We start from the raw sequence: 26638 nt of genomic DNA, 5'->3' as shown, positions 1-26638 counted from the left end.
CAGATTTATGCTCTGAGGCATTAAGTGTGTAGAACAAAGTCAGCAATGTTTTTCTTTCACAACAATAAACCAACGACGGCAATGACATAAAAATAAGATTCAGTTTATCCACAAACGTTTTAAATCATCCCCTGCAGTAGTCACTGTGTCTTTTCAAGTCAGACAAACACTGATTCATTTTCCCTTAACGATCCTATCTTGGGGGTTAATCTATTTAATTTTACATTATTTGTCTTGAAAACTTTCATATTGATGCCATTAATTCTAATAAAACCAAATAATGCTTGGAGGCATCTGGCTGTGACACACTATTGACCTGGCCTTCCCCCCTGACATCCCACTTTAATTAACCTCCATCCAATGGGAGCTTTTAAACAAGAACGCAACTTACATATTAGGGCTGGGCATTATACCTATATTATATTGATATCGTGATATGAGACTAGATATCGTCTTAGATTTTGGAAATCATAATATCGTAAATGGCTTAAATGTTGTCTTTTCCTGGTTTTAAAGACTGCATTACAGTAAAGTGATGTCATTTTCTGTGTTACCAGACTGTTCTAGCTCTTCTATTATTTTTACCTTTACCCACTTAGTCATTATATCTACATTACTGAAGATTATTTATCTTAAATCTCATTGTGAAGATATTTTGTTAAAGCACCAATTGTTAACCCTATAATATCGCCACAATATCGACATCGAGGTATTAGGACAAGAATATCGCGATATCTGATTTTCTCCATATCGCCCAGCCCTATTACATATTATTTTTTCATTATCAGATATTCTAATTTTTGTTTTTGTGATTATTCAATAATAGTTTTGCTTATAAAATGTCAGAAAATGCCCAAGTCAAGCTCACATTTTGTTGCGGCAAGGGGTCTCTCAATCAAAACAATAACAAAAGACACATTTTGGTGATGTCGTGAAGCAGCGTGGTATCATGGGAGTTCCTATCTTTACCACTGCTGTCACTGCAGTCAGCCTATTCCGTTTAGTATTCGTTCAATTTTCATCGTTCATGAGGTTTTTACTGTGAGCCGAAATAATTTCCATAACAAATGGACCTGGTGATTCAAAACGGTAAAAAACACTGAATAAAGCAGTTTTACTTTAAAAATCTTTTCTAATCTTTTAAGCAAAGAACAGGCATCTAGGAGGGGCTGCCGCTAACGTTTGCTCAGCTTGTTTCTCTAATAACTTAAGATCCAGATGTCCGATGACTAAAATCCTTCATATGGTTAAAATACTGTAGGTAAAAATGACCAATATCGGAAAAAGGGTGTCATAAAAATGTGGCAACATTTATGGCAGCTTCTGGCAGAAAACAATAACATGGGCATAGGCAAAGGCCAGCCAGCCGCCTGTGTTTACATGTATCCATTTAAAGCAAACTCTTTCATGGCTCAGGATCAGTCTGGTCGAGGCGTTGAAACATTCATGAATTCCTTGAGATACTGTAGCTGTGCCAGACCAAAGACTTCAAAGGCAAGAACTAGGAATATCTTATGCTATCTATACTTATTTTGTCCAGAAGGTTTCATGCAGCACTACCTCAATAACTTTGTTTCAATGAAACCATCCTTGAGACTCGTGCATCACATGCTGATCTGTTGCATATCGTCACCTAAAACCAGTGTTCAAATTATACCGTGAGCTTCGGGGGGTACAACTATTTCTATTTTTATAGATTACGTACATACGCTCATTTGCATATCTATGACGTCATTACGCAATAATTTGTATAAAGCTTAGTGGTTGTGTCAGCAAGGTAGATAGTAAGAAATATAAATCTTTAGCCAAATAATCACAAACTCACTACGGGAATTTATATTAAATTATAATTATTACTTAGGTAGCCTATATTTGAAGTAAAAAAAGTAAAAAAAAAAAAGAATTCTACTAAGGGAGGGAGAAAGTTCAATAAAGAATTCTCAAAGAAGGCTTGCTTGCCCAGGGCCAGGCCAGCTCAGCGGCGTCTTTCTCCTTCTCTTAAAACATCCATGGTCGCGTCCCGTTGCCTCTCCTACACCAGCCCCCGCACCCTGTCCCTCCTCCCCTTCCACCTGCCTGTGCACTGTGCCGCTGCACATGAGGAGAGAGCAGAGAGGGGAGGGGCTGCTCCTCAGTCACAGAACAGAAGAGAGAGGTGACTGTTTTGGTGGCCACAAGAGAGAAATACCTTGCGTGCTCGCTGGACAATACTGGCATCTTTTCGACAGAAAGTCGCCAGATTTGTCGCTAGTTGCTTTTGTGAAAAAAAGTCACTAAGGGGGTCTGAAAAGTTGCTAAATCTAGCGACAAAGTCACTAAGTTGGCAACACTGACCATAGCAAAGAACACAGTCTGAACGTACCAGAGAAATGGTACAGCCCAATGGGGAGTGAGGGTTTGAAAATCGTATTGCATTAGATTATTTCCTGAATTGTTGGTATGTGATGGTAATACCGCATTTAAATACAGTTTTGGATAGGCTAACATTATATTTATTACATTTTTTTCAGTACCCCCCAAACTATTATTTTCATCCCTTTTGGGAGGGTCCAAGTCTCATCTAGGGGGGTCGGACCCCCACAATACCCCCCGTAATTCGAACACTGCCTAAAACTAAAAAAAATAAGCTTTAAAAAATACCTCCATAACCTCAATGAGGTACAATTACATCAGCAACTTCTAAATGCGCCCTTCATCACAAAGAACACCAGGTTATGTTCTTCTTTTCAAGTTCATGTGTATTTTTAATAGGACCAATTCAGCTTAAATCTAAATTAGAGACAGTTACCCAGTGAAAAGCATCCTTAATAAAGTACCCAATTACTTGATATGTGAACCCTCACTTGTGTTTTAATTGTTTAGTACCTGTGATGTCGAGCGGCAAGTGACCCAGTGTGCGTCTCCCGAGCTGCCAGCGTGGTTTGTCTGCGACAGGCGGTCCGGTGGTGCCAGAAGTGGTGGTGCTGCTGCTGCTGTTGTTACTGCTCCAACCCAACGGGGGGCGATCTGAGCCGCAGGGCGACGGGGACGGGGAGGGAGACGGGTCGGTCACAGACCTCAGTCCAAACACAGAGGAGGCCGTCTCATCGTCGTAGAGCTGTTTGGACGCCGGCTAGAGGAAGAAGAGAGGGAGTGTGAGACGTGGTGGTGGGCGTTTTTCAGACAGGCTTAAACCTGCATTCACTGATTCGTTTTGGCCCCTCGGGGTCAGAGCAACAAGCTGTAAACACAACACTGATATAAACACCTTTTTAACAGGATAAGCAAACAGTCATCGATTTACACATCCAACAGATGTGTGATGCAGAAAAGCGGAAATGAGTTCCTGGTTACAAGGCAAATCTGAGTGCATTAGTCACTCTCCTTTGAGCTCTGTTTTGGTCTCCACCAACTCCTGAGGGAAATATCTGGCTATTTAGCTTCCTAAATGCTCCTCTATGTTCACCAGCTAGTCGTTAACTTTGTTGCTAACTTTAAAAGATGCTAAAACACATTGTAGAGTTACTTAGAGTAGGGTGATAATTCTCTGTGGGTTTGTCGCAGCACGTACAAGTGAGCCTTTTTTACATTACATGCAGTCAATTTTCCATTTTTTATATTAAAACATTAATAGGTGTAGCTTAAAAAAAGAACTTTGGCGAGTGAGCTTTAATGTTTCCAATGCATAAAATCACATTGTTACCTCCGCCTAGGAGGAAGGATTAGGAAAAACATGGCGAATGGCAGTCAGGTCATGGCTTAAAAGAAAATCTGTGTCTTCTAAAATTCAGCTTTAATTCCTTAAAAACACAAATTCACAATTATTTCTGGTCAGTTTTCTTTTTTGTCCTAAACTGGATTGTGTAACAACATCTGACCAAAAAAAGGACACGTATGTAGTGAAATAAAAATAAAAAAATCCTTTCAGCCATCCTAATACAGCCTGACCTCTCATGGCCATAACTAGATTTCCTCACAGTGATACCTCAGATTCATTTTTTCCGTACCAAACTAGATTTCAAACTTCTTTCAAACTTTTATGCCTCAGCTATTTCGACAATTAGACAATAGTTTTTTTTCTCTCTCTTTAAATTGGTGTTGTTGGCTCAAACCCCCCCCCCCCCAAAAAAAAAAAAAAACCCAAATAAACTCTAAATTCAATTAAAGCAAAAGTCAATACAACTTAGGAGGCGAGACAGCCTGGCGGAGGTCATCTACTCTACCATCTACTTCCACCAAAATACAATGTGTTGTCCTTTTTAAGCTGCTTCAATGCCAGTGGGAGGAAGGATCAGCAAAGTAGATAAGAAGTGAGGAGAGAAGGGACTCAGAAATTTTTTTTTTTTTAAAAAAGAATAATTAAATACATGTCTCATTTTCACCTGTGATGTAGTTAAAGGAGAGAATAATGACAATTTATATGTCTATAGTTGATGCAGGAGAGCAGAAAACGTTGCAAAGAAGTAGAAGAAAAGGGAAGTGAAGGGAAAAATCTGTTTATATCTGATGCCGGCAGGGACAGAGTCTGAGTAGCAGAGACATTGCTGGTTCAGTCCCTTGTGTCAATGGGAAGGTGTAATCCCAGCTGGGAGGGAACTGCCATCTGCCTGATATGACAGCTTAGGTATCAACCATCGCTGCCAAAGAAACCCTTAAGCAAGGCATTGAAACTCAAACTGCTTCTGGGCTGCTGCAATGCACCGCAGTCTATCTTCGCTGATGAAAAACATGTGAGAAACCACATGTATGTGCTGTAGGAATTAAAATCCGAGCTATCTCAGGGGAATCTGCCAAAGTCTAATTGAAATTAGCCCAATCAGAGAGAAAGGCATTAACTTAACAGAGCTGTTTAACAGCTTGCTAAAGGTACAGAGCGTCAATATGCAGGAAATGTGCAGCCATCTTGCAGTAAAATCACTGTAGGAGTCCATCAAGCTGCCATAACTACACAGTTTGGGGAAATAGCCTGAGAACTATTAACAGCAAAGGCATAGAAGGAAAGAGTAGAAATAGTGAAGAACTCCCTGCAGAGCGTCTGTCTCATCCATGTGTTCAGTGTTTATCCTTTGTAGATACTTTATGCTATAACATCAAATCAATTAAATCATTATTGCTAAAGTCCTTAAAGAGATAGTTCAGATTTATTGAATTGGGACTGTATGAGGTCATTATCCATATATGTATTAGCCACAGTAGATGGCTGTCGGCACGCCGCCAGTTTGGAGACACTCTCAGCAGGATTCCATAAACATATGCCAAATCATTTTGTGTCTTCTAGATGGAAATATCACTAATACGTGATCAGAAATTGAAATAGCAAATGACATCAGTGCTATTTGTCAGTCAACTCATGCTCATTGAAACACAGGGGAGAGGTTACTGACTGATTTCCGAATGTAAGGCTTTTCTTTAAGGGATAGTTCGGATCTTTTGAAGTGGGGTTGTATGAGGTACTGAGTACCGACACAGAAGCTAAGCAATGTACTGCTGTGGATGGGGGCAGCAGCTAAACATATTTTAGAAACCTAAAATACTTTATATAATTTTTACCGCTTTACCTTGCTGTCAGATCACCCTTTCTGACGGGGAAGTGAAGCTGTTATCTAAACCACCAGACTCCTTTGACAAAAACTGTAATTTTACCTCGCAGAACACAGGAGTTGCTGGTCTACTGCTGCCTCGACCGGTTAGTTTGTTTGTGTTATTGTTGCGTCTTTGGTGTTTTAAAGGGTTTTCACCAGTCACACAATAACACTAACTAATTTAATGGAGTCTGGTTGCTTTGAATAGAGCATTGATGGATATAACAGCTTCAGTTCCCTGTCGTAAAGGGCGTAAACCCCACTTCAAAAGATCCAAACTATCCCTTGAAAAACAAAAATTCTTACATTCGGAAATCAGTCAGTAACCTCTCCCCTGTGTTTCAATGAGCATGAGTTGACTGACAAATAGCACTGATGTCATTTGCTATTTCAATTTCTGATCCCGTATTAGTGATATTTCCATCTAGAAGACACAAAATGATTTGGCATTTGTTTATGGAATCCTGCTGAGAGTGTGAAACGGATGATGACTAATTCTGACAAATCTAACAGAGGGGGTTGGACATACTGTACAATAGTTGTTGGATAATTCTGCTTTAGTCTTTCATATAAAAGAGATGATAACAAAAAGCAACGAGACATTTTGTCACAACATGAATTTTAGCTGAAACAGTATTAGTGACACTGGAATAGTAATTAGCCACTGGGGAGAAGAAGAATGATAGTTCATTGTGTTAGTGATTAAAGGCTGAAACTACAGTACTACACAGTATGTACTGTATTGAACACCGGGGGCAGAATAAACACCTGGCAAGGCTACTTTGTCAGCAACAACTTGTGTATCTGTTTACAGTGCAGCCAAACAATGTCGGATTTATACTCTACTACTAGGACAAAATAGGAGTTAGTTTAGTGCACTCTACTCTCCTTAAAAATGAGGTGGGAAAAGGTGTGATGTCTGGTTCTATAAGCCAGTGGTTCCCAACCTTCATCGATTCCCAATGTATTTTCCAAATGTATGACACTATTCATATAAAAGTGGATATTGTTTCTCATACAATTGAACTATCAGTATTACGGTGGGTTTGGTCAGCAATCGTGCTAGTAGCCTACTAGGTTACTACTACTTTTGTCAGTAGCTGTAGCTGATGTTTGACAATTTATTCACCAACTTTACTTTTACTGTAAACAACAATCACAACCACATGTATCCAGTACTTATAACTAATCATTTGAATTGTTTAGCCATTACTTTTAGGTACCTGTTAAAACTTCTGTGCTTGCTTGCTATCTAGTTTTCTCTTACATAACTGCAACATGTAGAGTTGAGGTGTTACAGTTGACTTAATGTTAATATGTTGATATATTGTTTTTTTTATCAAATCATAAATTCAAAATTTTCAAATTGCAGTAGTTGGATACAATCTTTCCATGTACCCCCTGGCAACTGCAGAAGTACCCCCTGGGGTACATGTACCCCCTGGTTGGGAATCACTGCTATAAGTCAAGAAAAATAAGTCCTGAATAAGTTTAGAAAGAAACTGCCGTGCAGAAATAAAGAGCAGAGGAGAGTAAGGGCAAAAAGGGCAGAAAATGGGACTGAGTGAGTTAGGGTGAATTTAGTTGGAATGCGAAGGCTGCTTTCTTGCTGTTCAGGAAGAAAAGTGAACAAAATAAGTGATGTGGACACAGTTTGGATTCTGGGTATGTGTGTGTGTATGTGTGTTTAGCATCAAGAAGTCTGATGGTTTAAACACTATAAGAGATGGAGAAGTTTATGTTTTTTTGCCTGTGGTAAAGGAAAGGTGGCAATTACAGTATTTAGTGTGTGTGACTTCAAATAATCGTATATAAAACTTGAACTTGTGTTGTTTGTGTGTATACCAGGAAGATGAAGTCAGGTCTCTTGTTGTTGAGGGAGATGAGAGATCGGCTGAGTGAGGTGGATGTGTCGTCGGAGCTCTGCGAGGATGGATGCCGGAAAGTCTGACCGGTCAGCTTGGTGTCGTACAACTGCTCCTCAAAGTCTGCACACACGCACAAACAGACAGAAAGAAAAAAAAGCCTATATGTTAGTGTCAACTTTCTGCAGCACAGAAACAACACATGCACACAAGAATAAAAGTGCACTGACACACACACACACACACACACACACACACACACACACACAACCCACACTCACACACCAGATATCCTATTTGCATGGCCGAGAGCTGAGATCTAGACTGCTGCTTTGCATCACCCTGCAGTTTCCCTCCTGCGTCTCCAACTGCAACTTCTGCTGTGCAACCTTAAAGGACTCCTTAAGTTTGTTTTTAATCCTCTCACGGGTGCAGGGCTTTCTCTTCTTTCATTCATTCCTTCTCTTTCTCTATTTCCAATTTTTTTTCTTTTTTTTTTTTTGTGGTTGTGCTGCTTTCTGTCTTGTCCGTCTTTTTATCTCCTCGTCTTAGACTTTTTCTCTCACACTTCCTCTCGATATCTGACTGTTTCTCCCTCTCTGGCAGCTTAGGCGACTCTCCCTCAGGCCATTGTAAACAGATTCCAAACCCCCACCTCTCCCCTTCTTTTTCCCCCTGCACACACACACACACACACACACACACACACACACACACACACACACACACACACACACACACACACACACATTCCCCCTCACAACCCCTCAGCCAATCCTTTACCCCAAAACACACTCCCGACTCACTCCCCACCCATCCCTAAAGCCGTCTAGCTCACACACACACACAAACACACACACACACACACACACACACACACACACACACACACACACACACACACACACACACACACACACAAAAACCATCCCGCTGACACAGCAGCGTCATTGAGGTATAGAGTTTTGGGTTGAACTTGCTCTCTGAGCCAATATGGATTCCTAGCTGGTGGCATTTTAGTTGCCTAGCGATAAAGGTGGTGATAAAGAGTGGTTAATAATAACCTCTGTGTAGTGATATTGGGAAATGTAGTCTTTAGCAGCACCAGAAAACAAGAATCAAAAGGGTTACATTTAGCATTCGAGCTTCAATCAATAAATAAATAAAAAGAATCAAATTGCATTGTGGCACAAAATTGAAGAACGTATCAGTAAAAGATGACATAAGTCTTTATATACAAAAAGTGACAGAAGGCTGACAATTCAGCTTTATTAATTTAAGGGAATTGATTAACTAACGTGGAGGAGTTTCCTAATGGAAACCAGGAAAGTCAATTCATTCATTTTTCTCCACTCAACATACCAAGTAGATCCTAAACGATTTGTCCCTTAGATAAAATTAATGGGAAACAATATTTCATATTTCTTAAAGCAATTTCTAAGCATAAAATCCCCAAAAATTACAGTTCTAAATGTGAACATTTGCCCATTGCTTTAGTTATCTATGATAATAAACGTCATATTTTTGGGGGTTTGGATTGTCGTTTGCACAAAACAAGCAACTGAAAGTCGTCCTGTTGGGCTTAGGGAAACTGTGGTGGACACTTTACATTGTTATCTAACATTTTAGAAACTAAATTATTAATGGAATAATCAAGAAATTAATCGGCGAATGATTCAATCATGAAAATAATCATTATTTGCAGCTCTAATACCAGAGTAAAGAGATTAGATTAGTAATATTAATACACTTAACAAGAGAGCGCTGCGGAAATATACATTGGTATTGAGAATCAAATACGTCTTTATTTAAATACAATTCATTTCTCATAAATGTCCAATTAAAAAATGTCACTTTTGAACAGAAATAACAAGTAAATTTGAGGACTTAGTGGTGAACAAAGTGGAGCATTTAGCAGCTATAAAGAGACAAATGTTTCTCTCAGGAGTTGATGGAGGCAAAAAAAGTTCTAGAAACATGACTCAGAATAAATGTTAATGTTGCTCTGCATCTGCTAGGTGAGTAAATAGGCGACAATTTGTCATAACAACTTTACAGTGACAATTTGTCAACGTTAACGCTTGTTCTGCTGTCACCAAGAAGCCAAAAAACATCAATTGATGCTGCTTTAAATCATGTAAATGTATTTCTGTTACAAAATGGAAGACAAAGTGACATAGATTGTCATTTCCGTTAGTCGTATTGGTCAATTTGGTAGGCAAAACGAGACCTGCTGAATTATCTTTGAGCTGTAATGGCCTTTATAGACTCTGCTGCACAGCCTTCACGCCTGCCTGGTAAACACATTCAACAATGTTGGTAGTTTACAGAAACTTTGGCAGGTGTCAGATTTAAGTGAGTGCAGGCAACGTGGGAGTGTTTTGGAGTCATGAATAGAAATTAATATACAGCAGCAGCATCACAAAATACGAAAAGATAATGATGTGTTTTTATAGGAGGGCAGGCAGTCCACCCACCCACGCATTCTGTGCACATTTTTTTTAATGGCATTTGTAATCATTGCTGTTGGCATCTTCCCTCTGCTAAACTAAAAAGTGCCAGCAGCCTGAAAACATCTAAAGGAAGTGTATTATGCCTCTAAACTTCAGATAAAACACAAGACGGCCTCTACACAAAAAAAAACTTTCCCAATCGTCAGCATGGATTACGATGATGTCAGTTGACATTTTGTAGCTCAGCCACTGTGCATTTCAAAGGTTATTCAGTTGAGTTTGAAAGGGTTTTATAAACTCAACGATGGTACAGTAGACATTTCACAGAGTATATAATCCTTCAATTGAAGGTAAAGCACGACAATAACAAACTACAGCAAAAAGGTTTTCACAAGACGAGGATTACACGTTGTGAAGGCTGCTCCTTGTTTTGTGTCCCTCGGGTGACACTGAGAACAATTTTCCACTACACATGTTGACAGTAAAGTTTTAGTCTCTTTGGTTTTATGTGGGAAACACAAACAGCAAGTGAGAGAAAATGAGGCACAGAAAAAGAAAGGAAGAGAGAGGATAAGACAAAAATCAGGCTGCTTGGGTGGTCGAGACGCTGCAGAAGCTCTGACGGTTTGGAGCTCTTACATTTAGGTTTAAGGCACAACAAGGCACAGGATCTGAACAAGCAACAGGCCTGCTTTCAGCCTAGATTTCCTATGCAAACTGAGCAATTTAATCTGATCAACTCATAACCCTTTATTAAAGGACTTTTGGGAAATGCTCTTATTCACTTTCTTGCCGAGACTAAGATGAGAAGATCAGTATCATGTCTGTAAGCTTGATACATACGGCTACAGCCAGAAGCTGGTTAGCTTAACTTCATTCAGCATAAAGACTGGGGGAAACAGCTAGCCTGGCTCAATCTGGTAAGGTAATAAAAAGACACTTTTTATCACAAGCTCGCAAATAAAATAATGTTCTTTATGGCTTTATTAGTGATCTCTAAGCATTAGTAAAGAATGCATTAACCAATAAAGCCATTATTTACAGCTTATGAACCCATAACTTTAAAGTGGTACCCAAGAGGTTATGCATCTCTTTGAAGGATTACAGCCTTAACTACATTAATGTGCAGTTACGTAACACCTTTATAATATTACCGCAAAACTATTTTATCATCGCTGGATTTAATTCACAAGTAATATTTCCCTTGGCCGAGGCAAGATTTGCATCAAATCTCTCACAAAACTCTTATGTTTCCAATTAAAGTTTGGACATAAACATTAATGATGACATGATAAACTCAGAACTTGTTTGTTCACTGCATTTGCCAATTCCTCAGGAAGCTATTAGACGTTCCACTTTGTAAGCGCTTGCTTTAAGAAAACACGTCCCTGGCTATTTGTATTCATAGAGGCATATTACACACCCAGCGCTCATGATAGAGAACTGTCTATTTTGCAGTGTTAAAAATAATTGATTAAAAACTGCCTGACTGCTGCGTGCAAAACAGCAGGATCAGCCGGTTGGTAAACGGTGAGCAGAAGCCAAAACTCGTCTCATCCAGGCTGCAGAGGCCCAATGAAGTGAAGCATCAGCGAGAGTCGGAAAACACAGGGGGCGAACGGACTGATAGAGAAGAAGAAGAGTATGAGGAGGAGGTGGAGGAGGTGAAGGAGAAGCAGATGACACAGGGGGGTGAGGAAGAGGAGGAAAAGGAAAGAAAGCAGAGGAAACTTTTCAAGAAGCAGAGGAAGAAAGACAAGTTCCAAGAAATAAGAGGTAGAAGGTAAAACGGGGACAAACTGAGGAGTAGAGAAGGTCAGAGAAAGTGAGAAATGAACAGACAGCAATAAGAAGAAGGAGGGTCACTGTAGGATGGAGCAGCAAATGATGCAGAAAAGGCAGCAGAAGAAGATGTAGGTGGAGAAGAAGAGGTGTGGAACTACAAGACGGTAAAGACGAGGCAGTTGAAGAAGAAATATTGGGAGAAAAGCAACAGAAGAATCAGAAAAAAAGGTTCAGATGAGAAAGTAGGTGTAGAAAAAGAAGAGGGTGGAAGAGGAGGAAGAAAGGAATATACACAACATGACGCCGATGAGGCCCAAACTGCCAACAGCGCTAACAGGGTAGGAGATGCTTGCAGGGTTGGTTTTGGACCGAAAGGTGGGTGATGAAAAGACGCAGATTTTGTACTTTTTACTCTTACATCTTGATTGAAAGCTATACTCATTACTGTGCAGACTAAGCTTGTACATACAAAACATATGATCAGCTTATTTAAAAAAGATGATGCATTGTGTGTTATATATTGAAAAACCAAGAGTTTATAGGTAAAATGGACTACATTTTTGATCAGCTACAAAGTTTTACATTCTGCGTACACAGTAATGCATCATTACTAGCAATGTTACTTATTGAGTACTTTAAGTTTTAATACTATGAGAACATTTTGCTGATAACACTCCCAATACTTTTACTCATTTTGAATGAAGTACTTTTAAATTCTGGTATTGCAACTTTTACTCAGGTTAACGATCTGGATTCTTTCACCACTGCCAAGTTACTTACTCAGCCGACTGCAGAATCTCCCTGGTAGCAGATTAAAATTACGTTTGGTTCTCCAGTTAAAGTTAAAATGTCCAAACAAACGCTGTGGATCTGTCGCTGACCGGCATTAGGTTGAGTCCTAAAAGCAGCAACACTAAAACGGAAGGAGAGGGAAGGTAAACAGTTGTAGATCCATGCTTTAGATAGTAGCCAGGCTCCACTGAGTGCATGAATGTAGGGTACTGTGGTGGGAAAATGAGGGAGGGGGAGAAGGGATGCTATTGGTGTGCGGGGTGTAAAGGTATGCCGGTCACTCCCACTAATGCACGCATGCATGCGCGCACGCACACACACACACACACACACACACACACACACACACACACAGAGCAGTTAAGCACGACCTACCCCACCCCCTTCCTCTGTCCAAACAAGCAGGCCAAGCACTCATGCATCACTAACCTGTATATTGTGTGTGTTTGTGTGTAGGTGTGCATGTGTGCATGTGTATCACTCATTTAGGTGTTTGTGTGAATGTGCTGTGAGTGCACAAATGTGTGTGTGCCTGTTTTGTGCCCCAAAATGCGCTCACTCACTTTAAATGTCATTTAGCAACTCATGTCTATGTGCATGAATCTGCTTTCTTTGTGTGTTTGCAAGTTTGTTTGTGTGTGTGTGTGTGTGTACAGTGCACCCAATTACAGATCAGCCCAACCATCCTTGACAATATGCACCCCGGTCGTGTCAAATTTGGGTCACCCTTTCTTCTCCCTTCCATGAAGACGAAGGGGGGAAGACAGAAATTAACAATACCCCTCTTTCACCACAGCCAGAGCGTTTGTTTGTCTGTGTACACTACGTGCACGCCATGGATGCATGTGTGTGTTCAAGTGCACCCATGTGCATGTCATGTCTTCGTCCTTGTGATTTAACATGCACAACTGATCAATCCATTACAGGGAAAAGGGGCTGGTGTGTATATCATGAAAGCGGATGGTTGTGACCTAGAAGGACAGATTTGGCGGTTAGCGGCCTAGTTTATGTTGGTCATGAGAAACCGCAAGAAGGCTTTCTGATCCAATTATGGGGCTTTCTTTGTGGGCACAAATTTTAGCTTAAATACTTATCAGTTATCCAAGGTATATTTGTGGATGACTACCTGATGTTCTTTATAGTTAAGGGGGAGATCCTGTCGTGTGTTCTTTGGTTCAAACTTAAGAAGAAAAGTTGAATTTTTGTATTTGATTCTTTAAAGTGACTATATGTAACTTTTAAATGTTTCTGAAACTGCGCAATTTTCCATCTGATGATCATAAATTACCTGTAACAGCAAACGAGACAAAAAAAGAAACAGTGAAAAGAACGCTATTTTTATATAGTTTTTATATAGGCCTTTGCCCAGGCCCGATTTTTCCCGCAAAGTCACAAAATGATTAACGGCAGGTAGACGGCGCTACAGAGCACACATTCTGACGGGTCACAGATTTTTGCTGAACACCAGAAAAACCTCTGTTATTGTATCCAGCCCGGTAAAGGGTGGCAGGACATTTCTTTATATAGACCTAATTGTATATTAATGTTATTTTAGAAGTTATATAACTAAAAGCTAAAAGGGAAAGTGAAAGACAATGGGCGAAATCCGGGTCACACTCGTTCGGGCTTTCAAAAGATGGAGACAATTACCGGATTGTAAATGATTCAAAACCGACCCCGAATTGGCCCTCAGGTATGTCATATGTCTGTTTCATTCATAAAATAACTTCAGATTGCGCGATGTGGACGTTAGTAGGAGACATTAAACTACGTCCCCCTTCCATTTTGCGAGGACGTGTTATTCCTTTTAGTCCGTGTTTGTGTTGGCTTACTATTTTCTTTTCCCTTGTCCCCCTGTACTTGTGTAAAGTGTCCTTGGGTTTCATGCACTATATGAATCTAAGTTATTACTATGTTGGTTGCTACAACAAACTCTTAATGCTTTGGCTCCTGACACAGTGACAGTGATACCTGGTTTAGCTCATGAGACATCCAAAGTAGGCTAAGTTACCGTATGCAACACTTGCAATGCAACGATGCCTCTGTAACTTATTCTTTTATTGTAAATGAATGATTTTCTGTCCGAGCAAAACATTCATCGCAACTATATGACCTCCTGGTAACGCTAACTCCTAGACCTTTACGACAGCAGGTGTGGTAAAAACACTGCTGCTTTTGTCCAAAGGGGCCGCTGAAACCAACACAAACTGAAAGTTACATATAGCCACTTTAAGGTGAACCAAAGACACACAGCAAATAGTATCTTTAACCTATAATCAGCTGCTCAATTTAGAGATTTTGGCAGCGGTCATTCAAGTCTGTAATTTAGTCTTTTTGACATTCAGCTCTCCAAGCTTTAGATAACAGGTTGACGCAACTATAATATAATAATATTTCTGTTTTATCCCATCCTAAGTTTGCTTTGTTCCATGACTTCTGTCCTTAACCGCTCAGGACTGTATTAAATTCTTCTCTACCACTGCACAACCTCTGAGTGCCTTGCTCAAGGACACTTCGATTCCCACTTTCTCCTTCACATCATGAGTCCTGTAGTCTCGCATTGCCAGACCCTCCTCCACAGTACTGCGAAGGAGGGTCTGGCTAGTCCACACAGCATTCCGGGATGGGAGAAAAACGTGCTCTGGTTTATTGGCATTTCTTTCAAGCAATCACAATCGTAATGGGCGGCGCTAAGCGCCGAATAGGGCCACGGTGGCTCTGCAAAATAGCCTCAGAAAGGAACTTGTTTTGGTGGAAAGTGTGTACGTTCAAAAGTTGTTTTAGTCGTGCAACAGAAAACTCAGATTGGACAGATAGTCTAGCTAGCTGTCTGGATTTACCCTGCAGAGATCTGAGGAGCAGTTAACCATAGTCCTCATAAATCCACCGGAGTTTAAAATTACAACACAAAGAAAGTGGAAGGTAACGGACATCCGACGGAATTTCCGGCGCCACCGGAGCCATCCCGGAAGTGGAGCGTCGTGGATATAGACTATAAGCCCTGTAACAAACCTCTGAACCACTCCAAAGTGGTTTTTAGTCATGAGTTTTCTCCTCTTATCTTCAGGCGACTGTCACCTTAGCCCACGTTCTGCCTATATTTGAAAAACTTCTCAAAAAGACCCCTAAGGAAAGAAACAAGACAGACAAGTTTGTCTTGCCTGATTCACAGCGATGTCACTCCAACCAAAAGCTCCACAGAGAGGGAATTGGAAAAAAAGAAAGAGAGTGACAGTTTGGCCAAACTGACTCATTTCCTGGAGCAAAGAAAAGGCAATATTTGTGGTTCAAAAACAAACTATTTATATATATATATATTATTAAGTTCAAACAATCTATAAATCCTCTGAAAAGGGCTCCCTTCACTGTCAAAGGTACTGCTCCGGGCTGACAAGAAGGACTCGTTTTAGCTCTCTGTTCACGAGCCAATTTTGTCAAAAATGCTAAACACCTGTCTTAAATAAATGCTGTATTAACGAACAATTTGCATACAATAATTTTAAAAGGCATTGATATTTGTCATGTAGAGTCAGTCAGGGACTTAAATCAATATATTAAGAAATTAACTTTAAAATATATACATATAAACCTATAAGCAACATCAATCAAAATCAAACCATATCTATAGCTCAAAAACCTGATGCTCAAATGATATGTATATTATACAAGAAACGGTTCAACATCTGTAATAATGTAAATTATTCAACAGTAAATAACTGATGGAAGTTGAAGTCTCATTTTCAAAGTGAAATGTTAAATAGGAACGAAATTCTGCCTGTGGGAGAACTTTTTCTCCTGAATCAGCATTCTCCACTTGATCTATGCCGCACCTGTTTGTTAATGTGTATTGACCAAAGCAAAACCTTATCAGCCCGTGTAGATAACAGCTTGCATTGACTCAGACCTTCCCCGACACAATTACAGGGCTGCTGTGACATTTTAAAGTCAAGTTAGTGCAGACGGAGAAAGTTTATCGGACTCTTTGCGTCCCAACCGGCATTGACAGTTAAAGCACATCATCTTGCATTGTCCACTGTGAGGAAAGGTTGCAGCATTGGCGCTAGTGCTGCGGCATAAGATAAGATATGGTAAGATGAAAAGAAGCTTACTGATCTGCAGAAAAAAAAAGTAATACAGTGTACAAATAAAATTACAAAGTGAAAGACAATATTTATGGTCCTGTTGCTAACAGCAGGTGCTGGAGTCTAATTCTGGCCTTGAGGTTTAAATAAAATGAGAGCAGACAGCTAACTCTTTTCTAGCTCTAAGCACTAATGATACCATTGACCTCCACTTTGTTAGGAGTGTGTATTAAAGCTAGTATCACAGCATCTACAGTCATATAAACTTACGTAATCTTACAGTAAACTATATGGCCCAAAGTATGCAGACACCATAAACGTTTATGTACTTTTGATCTGGGTTAGTTTTATACAATTTGGGCCTCTTAATGCTACGGCATATAACAGATATTTTAGATACAAGTCCTCCAAATAAACGACAAAATGCAGCGTTTATAACTGTCCTTTAGAAAGGCACAGAATCTGACAACCTTATTTGCGAATGTATCTACATTGATCTGATTACATTAAACTGACAGCTTTACTAGTTACTTTACAAATTTTTGCACACAAAACAAATGTTTATAAAATATGATGTTTTAAAACTACCCAATAATATACAGGCCTACAAGTACAGCTGAAATGATAAGACAATTAGAGACTTAGTTGATTCACAAAACTGTTTTGATTGTTTCCAGTTTCTAAAATGTGAGGATTTTTCCACATTGAGTACTTGAGTACTTTTTATACTTTAAGTACATTTTCCTGATGATACTTACATACTTTTACTTAAAGTTTTTACAGTGTGGTCTTAGTACTTTTACTTAAGTAAAGGATCGGAATACTTCTTCCACCACTGCTTGAATGTAAACACATGCTGAACATAACCAATGCTGTTTTTCTTGGGAGGACAGACTCTTTAGATATCATTTGGAGAAGACATGTCTCCACATGGCAATGCCCCACAAAGCAGAGCACAAAGCCAGGTCCATAAAAAATGGTTTTGTTGTGGGAGAACTTGTCCGGTCTGCACATAGTCCTAACCTCAACCCCATCCAACATCTTTGGGATGAGCTGGAACCAGGCCTTATCGCCCAACATCATTGGCGGATCTCACTAATGCTGTTATGGCTGACTTGGAACAAATCCTTGCAGCCAGGTTCCAACATCTTAGAAAGCCTTTAGAGAAGGCTGGAGGTTCTTATAGCGGCAGATTAATGTCTATGGTTAAACAATCCCATACCACACACTTTAGGCCATGTAGTGTATCCAAAAAAACACACTACAACAAGCTTCTCTCTTTCAAACATGGCTTTTCTGAAATGGATAACACACATTCACAGTCTTATCTCAGGCCCTTCTGGCTACTGTGTGACCAGCAGCAGTTTAGATAGACAGTTAAGAGCTGTTGGCCAACACTGAGAGTGTCAACGTGTGTGCACATTTACTAGACAGCTTCAAAGTCGCCTGGCGCAGCTTTGAGTTATTGGTTGAGTCGTTTTGCATGACACTTCAGAGGAGGAACTACAGTAGTAGTGATCAAAACACCCTCCCATCCTTCATCTTCCCAGAAACTCTCCTCTAATCTTACAGACTACGGCTTGCACAACTATTCTACCCACCTTCTATTAAACGAACAGGGAAAAAATTAAATGCTCCAACATTAACTCTCCAACCTGGATAAAGCAGGAAGTATTGTACTAAATGATGCCAATGAATGTCCAGTACATGACATTCAGTTTGTCTTAATTTAAAACATTATAAAAGACAATATCAATAAGGTCTTCTTTCCACTTTTGATTACTCGTCATTACTGGAAATCAGGTGCTAGTTAACCACCACAGCACTATTGGGTTCTTGTTTAAACACGATGACGTTTGAATACTTACCAGAAGACATTAGTTTGTGGTAATAATAAAGATGTTTATTATCTTTCTTTTGCTATTCAGTGCACAGTAGAGTATATATATTATTATAATTGATGTTTTTTTATTGAATGCATCCAAATGATTTTTTTGTTTTGTTAAAATGTTTCATGTAGGCTAGCACCTGTATCCTGCCTCAAAACAGCTCTTTTTTAATAACTAGATATAAATATTTTCCTGTCCAACACAACTTCTAATATTTATGGTTAAATATGTCAAATATCAATTAACATATCAGAAAAATATATTTCTACATATCATGAAAAGATCGTTACAGATTGAATCGGAAGCTACTAAATCATACAGTGTCTTAATTGGGAAGCAGGCCAACACAAGCTGCCAGGAGAGCTTCATAATTCACTCTGGCACACATTGTCTACAACTCCAAAGCAGTTCTACAAAAAGGCCCACTTTAATGGAAAATGTCATCAGTTAAATGTTAATGGAAGAGCAACACACTCAAAAAAACAGACAGTACTTAAACATCAGATTATAACTGCTGCATAAAATTAAACACGTCGTTTTTTGTGGGATATATCCTCTGTATAATTAAAAAAAATGATGAATTGGTACAAGCACAGTTACCTACACTAAAGAGAATGTCAGTTAAATATGTTGAGTGTTGAGGAGGTGGCAAAGTATGAATATCTGAGCGTTGCTTAATGGATTGTCATAAAATTACAGAGCAAGTATGTGCAAATAGCCAGTGTGCCTGTAATGGATGACACTAGCGAAACAAAGTTCACTGAAAGTATAATATGAATATTTTGCTGTTGCTTAATGGAGTGCAGAAAAAACATACAAAATGCTAATCTGGCTACTGTAATTCTTGCCAGAAAACACAGTAAATCTGTCTGCAGAGGAGGAAAAACCTTTCATAAAAATGCAGAGTCGAGAGCAGAGCAGAATCAGGAGGAAAATAGTGGCGTGCAAATCTTCCCATTATGGATAGGATTTGGCATCGAGAACCTACATCGAGAACATACTAATGACACATGTACGTTTGTTTGTGTAGAAAGCTTTTATTAAGCAACTGTAGGAAGGCATTCGGAAATGTCAACAGATGAACGCATCAGCGCACACGGGGCAACGAGCGCACGTTAACACAGGCACCTACATAATAAGCTTTTTTAAATTTAATCCAATTCCAATTTTAACATGCGCAAATTTTTGTTTCCATAGCTGCCACCGTACTTCCAGGCGCTTGTTGTGTTGCAGCCACGGAGCACAGTACGCGGTGCTCTAAAGCGTGGCTTTAAAATCGTAATTGAGAATCATAGAAACCAAATCAAAAGCAAGAATTGGAATCAGAATTGTTAAAATCAAAACGATTCCCAACCCTAATTATCAACTTGTTTTGAATACAATATATTTGCCTTCAGTGGAGCACAATACTGATTTTTAAATATATAATATATTACTACAAAGAATTAGCATTTGAATATAACCAAACCAAAACTTTGATCACAAAATGTGCAGCTCTTATTGTGGTAAATCTTATTGGTTCAGAGCTTCAGTTGTTTTGCAGACTGTTAATGGGGACAAATAATATGAAAATGTTGCTGTTGTTTACAATAAAATTATATAATAAAAATATTGTGCAGATGCTTACCGTGTATTGGGACAAAACTGAGGACAACACTAAGCTTGGTAAATGCAAGGTGTTGATCTTAAAGGAGAATTCTGGTCGATTCCAACATGTAGCTCTGTTGTTTGTAAATTTGTAAATCGATGCTGCCTACACCGTGTTATCCTCCTGCTAGCATTAGCACCCAACATGCTTAAACAGGGCAAGTTTTAAACTTGTTTTTAGCCTCTTAACATGTTAAAAATGTCATTAAAAGTGCCTACAAATGTAAAGTGATTCCTTCCGAGTGAACACAGTGAATGTGACTGCAGTAGATGTGAAAGAAATGCATAAAAGTTTCAATTCAGCTCTGTTTAGTTCCGGTGTTGATATTGCAAGGAGTGCTTCGGGACCGTCTACAAACTACAACACCGAAAAGAGATGCAAACATATTTTCAAAAATAGGCATATGCTTATTTTTTTAAAGTAAGTGCTGTAGTACAACTAGCAGGAGACAATTTATAATTGAGGTAAGTTTGGAGACACTACATCATTTAATCATTAAATTCATAGCCTACATATTTTTGTTGTATCTCTTTTCTGCGTTGTAGTTTGTAGACGGTCCCTAAGCACTCTTAACTGTCGTCTCAACACCGGAACTAAACAGAGCTGAATTAGCAGAACTTTCATGCATTTCTTTCACATCTACTGCAGTCAGATTCACTTGCCCTGTTTAAGCCTGTTGGGTGCTAATGCTAGCAGGAGGATAACACGGTGTAGGCAGCACCAATTGTTTTTGTTTTTCTTGCTACTGACAGCACTCCAAATTTACAAACAATAGAGCTACGTGTTGAAATTGACCGGAATTCTCCTTTAAAGATTTAAATATTTTACTATTTATTTGTCTGGCAAAATTAAACGTAATTTTACCTCGCAGAACACATGAGTTGCTGTACTACCGCTGCCTCGATCGGTTAGTTTGTTTGTTATTGTGTGACTTTGGTGTTTTAAAGGGTTAGGAAATAACAAAACTAACAAATTAACTATCCGATTGAGGCAGTGGAAGACTAGCAACTCCCGTGTTCTGGGAGGTAAAATTTCTGTTTTTGTCAAAGGAGTCTGGTGGCTTGAAGAGAGCAGAGATACCGGCTTCGGTTCCCCGTCGTAAAGGGCTGTCTGACCGCAAGGTCAAGCAGTAAAATGTCCTGAATATAGCATATACTTAAACTGATATTGATTTCTTTCTTTTCTACCTTTTTTTTAAGGTGTTTTTAAAATACATTTAGCTGCTGCCCCCGTCCACCGCAGTACATTGCTTAGCTTCCGTGTTGGTACTCCTAACTGCTACTCCAAACTGGGGACGTGCCGACCGCCATCTACTGTAGCTTATACACTGACTATAGAGAAGTACCTCATACAACCCCACTTTTAAAAGATATAAACTATCCCTTTAATAAGGTAGTTGTTTTTAACCCTAATGAAATCTTTTCCAACCTTTTTGTGTCTAAACCTAACCAAAACAAAGTCAGAAAACCCAAATTGGCATCAGTTTTAAAGGCAATACGAAACAACATACTCTATCATATAGTATTGGAGGACTTGTTGAATGTAAAACGGTCAAAATCAGGACGAGACTAATTATAATTGGACTTACATGTTCAATTAAATTTGCTTATCAAAGCAATTGTGTGCACGTGACTCCAATCATGTAAAAAGACACACAAAACAGTCCCTCATATACGCTGTATGCTAATCGTTGTGCAGTGAGGTGTTGATGATGAGAGGCAACGCTGGCCGGATTTCACTGTTGCCCACTTAGCAGCAACAGTGAAATAAATCTCACACACGCTGCAGGGGGGAGCTGAATCTCGGCAAAAAACGAAGCGATTCCATCTAACACCGGAGTACGACAGCCGGCTTCATAAATATGGAGGGCAGAGTGTTGAGGAGCGGGAAAGAGTATGAATATTTTACTGAGCCGAGGCCAGTGGGAGACTGATGGTGAAGATGGCCAGAGAGAGAGAGTACAGCTGCTTGCTTCAGTGTTATATAACACACACCCAAGCAGATGGACACACACACAACACAAATGGACACTGGTATACAAACTGAAAACATACACTGGGACAAACACATGGGACATGCTTTTTATGGCAGTGGGAAGTGCAACCAAACACACAGGCAGAAATAAGCACATAAACACAAAGTGACATAAAATGAACACAAGCGACAGAAAGGATGAATGGACACACATATTCTGTTACTCACACACACACAAACACACATCCGTTGCTGTTGTCCACCCACGACTGCATTCATCCATCTTATTTTCATCATACAGAAGATGCCAGCCCGTCAGGGACAATAACTGGCTTAATACACACATACACACACACACACACACACACACACACACGAGGTACAAAGACATTGCAGTGGAGAAAAGAGGAAAAGAGACGGAGAAAGATGTAGGAGGCAACACACTGTACTGTAAGAGTTATAGCTAATCACGTATTTACAGAAAGGGAGAGGAGGTGAAGAAGGAAAAACTCAAGTCTCAATCAAATATAACATGTCCCCAAATCCAATAGAGTTTAAACACATAAACATTCAAACAAACAACAATTTAAAATCATGCAGAATCAATAAAACAAGAAAAAATAAAAACAAATATAAATTAAATATAATAAGTATATATAATATAAAAACCAGAAAATAATCAAAATGATCCTACATATAAAAAGATAGACTAGTAGCACAGAATCATCTAAAAAAAAATGTTTTTGAAGCCCAAAATATGACTGACCACTTGTAAGGCTACAATGCCATCTATTTTATGAAAGTATGAGTTATTGCAAAGAGCCATTAAGTAGCATACGAACAATCTTGGAACCCATCGGCCAATATTTCAGGGGTTCAGGTACTTCCTTTTCCATGCACCTGTCATTGTTTACACTCCGATTCTTTACTTTTTGTAGGTTTTTTCTATCCAGGCAACATTTCGGCTTATCTTCATAACGTCATTAGACGATAGCTAATAGTTTCCGAGATTCCGGACAGTGCATTCTGCCTCTTTCTCTCCTAGAGAATGTTTACCTGCATACAACCAGAGACCGCTCAAGTGCGATTGGACGATAATACTCGGAATACAAACAGAAACCAGAACGCTTCCAATACCAAACTGTTATCCAGTAGCCTAAAGATTCTGCGTTCATGTGCAGATATCTGTTTATAGAGATTATTTTACGGTGAACTAGATGAATAATTAGTTTCAGCACAGACAGAATGCAGAAACTGAATGTCTGCTCACTCTATACAGTATATATAATAAGTAGAATCAGCGCACTGTTCAGTCACCTCTGAAGAAATGATCGTGTCAACAAATACAGAGAGTGCAGAGTAAGTGTTTGAAATGGTTTCTGTGTTATCACTAGATTAGCAAAATCCTTTCTACAGTAGCATGTGACGTGAACAGTTACAGTACCAGCCACAATGTTCAGGACTAAGGTGACTAAAGGGCATCATCTATATTACTTTTTGACAGAAAATAAACTTTTTGCGTAGATTGCAATAACTCGATAAATCATCATTTTACAAATTGTACAAAAACAAAAAATCCATCGTCTGTCTTTTGTTTGTCAATCGCACATTGTCCTAATAATCCTGCCTAGAGCATCAATTGTGTATTAATTCACAGCTGAAAATAGAAATGCACTATTTGCCTCTGTTTGAGTAATGATTGTCAAAAACTATGACGCTCAACTGTTTTAAGGAATTACTTTAAAAAAAAATAATAATAATAAAAAAATAAATAATTATGGTAAATATTTGTGACCCGTTTTTAAAGATTTGCATTATAAATGGGAGCCGATCGGCTTGGGGCTGAATGCCACAGGGTAGGGAAGTCAGAAGGTATTAAGGGATGGACTAACACTCGTTTTAGTTGTTTCATGAAAGATAAATAAAGCCAGCCTTATCCTTTAACCCTGAAGAGATAGAAAATATCTCCAAAATCCTTGTAATGGCAACAAATGAACTGTGAAATGGAATGTGTTATGGTATTAATTTGTACATTAATTCCCTCAGGTGTTTGTTCAAAGTTGCCCCCCTCCTTGTTCATTCAGCTTAAAACCCACTGAGATCGTTTTAATGAAAGAGCTGGGCAAAGGGCGAGACAGCATGAGTCACACAGAGAAAAAGAGAGAGAGAGAGAGAGAGAGAGAGAGAGAGAGAGAGAGAGAGAGAGAGAGAGAGAGAGAGAGAGAGAGAGAGGCAACTAGCAGAAAGCAAAAGCAGTGAAACAACATTACCTGAAAACAAATGGAAACCCTAGTTCCCTCGAGTGCTAATTTGCACACACACACACACACACACACACACACACACACACACACAGGTTGAACACTACAAACAAGAGACTTATATTAAAATGACAATGAAAGTGTTTCACCTTTAAAAACAAAAACAAGGCAGAGTTACAACCTCTGACTTCTAACAACAATGTAAACAGACGTCTTTCAATGCCTCTTTCTACACAAACAGACGAAAAACAGAAATATAAACCCACACACACACACACACACACACACACACACACACACACACACACACACACAGACGGACAATCACATATAGCAACAGCGTTCATCCTATCCAATACAAATATACAAATTCACAAAATCTCAAATACTACCTTAAATAACAACGCAATGCAAGGTGAATCCAATACACACCATCAGCAGTGTCCCCATGAGCTAACATGCACACACTCACACACCCTTCAGTACAATATAAACACAAGATGGCAAGGGAAATGTAACACACACGTCTTCTCACATTTCTGCATGCTAAAACACACACACATACACATACACACACACACACACACAGACACCTTCAAGGCGACTGACACACACCCTATCAACGCAGTCCAACACCACACATGCATGTAAACACTTTTCTACCCGCCTTCGCTTCTGCCTGCACGCCTTTCCCACCCACTCAAAACAGCACACACATACATACTCGCCCACACACACACACACACACACACACACACACACACACACACACACACACACACACACACACACACACACACACACTCCTTCCATCTATCCAACCAATCCTCCCTCTTTTTCCTCCCCATCCATCTTTACCTTGCAGCAGGCTCTGGAGGTTGAGCTGCGCCTGCTGGTGCAGCTCCTCGACACACTCCGGCCTGCTCCACGAGCCGAACACGTTCACGCTCTGTTGCCATGGAGACCTGAAGTGGGCCGCGCCGCCGCTGCTACTGCTGCCTCCTCCGCCGCTGCTGCTGCTGTGGTTGCCGTCGCCGTGGCTGCTGCCGCCGCGCCTGCCGCTCTCCGCCTCTAGACCACTGGTGGCTGGAGGGGGAAAAAAAGAGAGGGAGGGAAAAAATATTGAGAGGAAGTGATGGATGGAGGGAGGAGAGAGGGAGGAGAGAGGAAAGAAAGTGACATAAGGAAGGGAAATAAGATTATTGAGAGGAACGAGGTGGAAAGAAAGGGAGGAAGGACAAGAGAGGCAAGGAAAGAAGGGGTGACAGGCAGGAGAGATAGATGAAGGTGGATGGGGGAGAAAGGGGCAGAGAGGAGATGAAAGATTAAGGCGGGAAAGGAGGGAAAGAGGTGGAAAGAAAGGAGGAGGAGGAGTGTAGAGGAGTGTAGGGGGACAAAAGAGACGAATGATGAGATGAGAAAGAAGAAGAGGAAGATAGCGAAAGAAAAAATGGAAAAAGGAGAAGAAAAGGGGGTAGAGAAGGAGAACAAAAAAGGGATAGCGAGAGGAGGAAGAGAGAGAGAGAGAGAGATAGAAAAAAAAAACCACGTAAATAAAAATGTATGAATTTGCATAACTAATTCCGAGAGACGCAGATTACATAACGCAGTCTGTTGTCAGGGAGAACAAGGGCCGAGTAAGAAAGGAAGGAGGGAGGGATATAGGGTAGAAAAAAAAGAAGCCAGGATTTAGGAGAAAACGAGGGAGGGATGGACGGGAAGAGAGGTAGAGAACAGATTTGAAGGGGAAACAGAGTGAGGAAGCGCTTAATTAGGAGGGAAAAGGAGTGGAAGGGAGATAGATGTCAAGGGAGGAGATACAGTATACAGTAGGGAGGGAGGGAGGGAGGGAGGGAGGGAGGGATTAGGGCAGGGAGGTGTGAGAGAAAAAAAGACAAATTGTGATTGTGGCATTAGGGTGAGAAAGAAGAACAAGAGTGGGAGGAGGAGGGAACGAAGAATGACATTTAAAGGGAGGAGAACGGAGGGATAAAGGTAAAAGGGAAGGAGTCAAGAGAAGGAGAAAGAGGCTGGAAAAAAGGTAAAAGGTAATGTTGGCCCCCTGTCACTATCAAACCTACAACACAAACAGACAATCAAAACGAATGAATGTGACAGCAGTCGCTGTCCAACTGAGCTGTCGAGGCTTTTTGGAGAAATTTTAGGCGAGAACAAAGTCACTGAAGTCGTTATTTATAATTAGTTTGGACGGTCAAATGGCTTATCAAGGTATAGTGAGCGGCAGTAGAGTAAGTCAGAAGTCAATCAGCATTATTGCAAAAGTGAGATGAGAATTTGTCCACTATATGTGTGTCGGCAGTTTGTTCT

At 39.9% G+C, this 26638-nt stretch overlaps 1 protein-coding gene across 5 annotated transcripts in view; it reads right to left on the bottom strand.

Moving 5' to 3' along the window:
* Positions 1 to 26638, bottom strand: part of nhsl2 (NHS-like 2) — a 147063-nt gene that overhangs the window by 19615 nt on the left and 100810 nt on the right. For all 5 annotated transcript variants that reach the window (XM_031304353.2, XM_031304354.2, XM_031304355.2 and 2 more), the window contains exons 2-4: positions 25169 to 25396; positions 7407 to 7549; positions 2866 to 3112 (exon numbers count right to left, since the gene is read on the bottom strand). In XM_031304353.2, the coding sequence (XP_031160213.1) occupies positions 2866 to 3112; positions 7407 to 7549; positions 25169 to 25396 (618 nt within the window). The remainder of the gene's footprint in view (positions 1 to 2865; positions 3113 to 7406; positions 7550 to 25168; positions 25397 to 26638) is intronic.

This window comes from Sander lucioperca, chromosome 17, assembly GCF_008315115.2.
Source record: "Sander lucioperca isolate FBNREF2018 chromosome 17, SLUC_FBN_1.2, whole genome shotgun sequence".
NCBI classification, from domain to species: Eukaryota; Metazoa; Chordata; class Actinopteri; order Perciformes; family Percidae; genus Sander; species Sander lucioperca.
The sequence above is the reverse complement of the archived record's forward strand: the minus strand, read 5'-3'. Positions and strand labels throughout refer to the sequence as shown.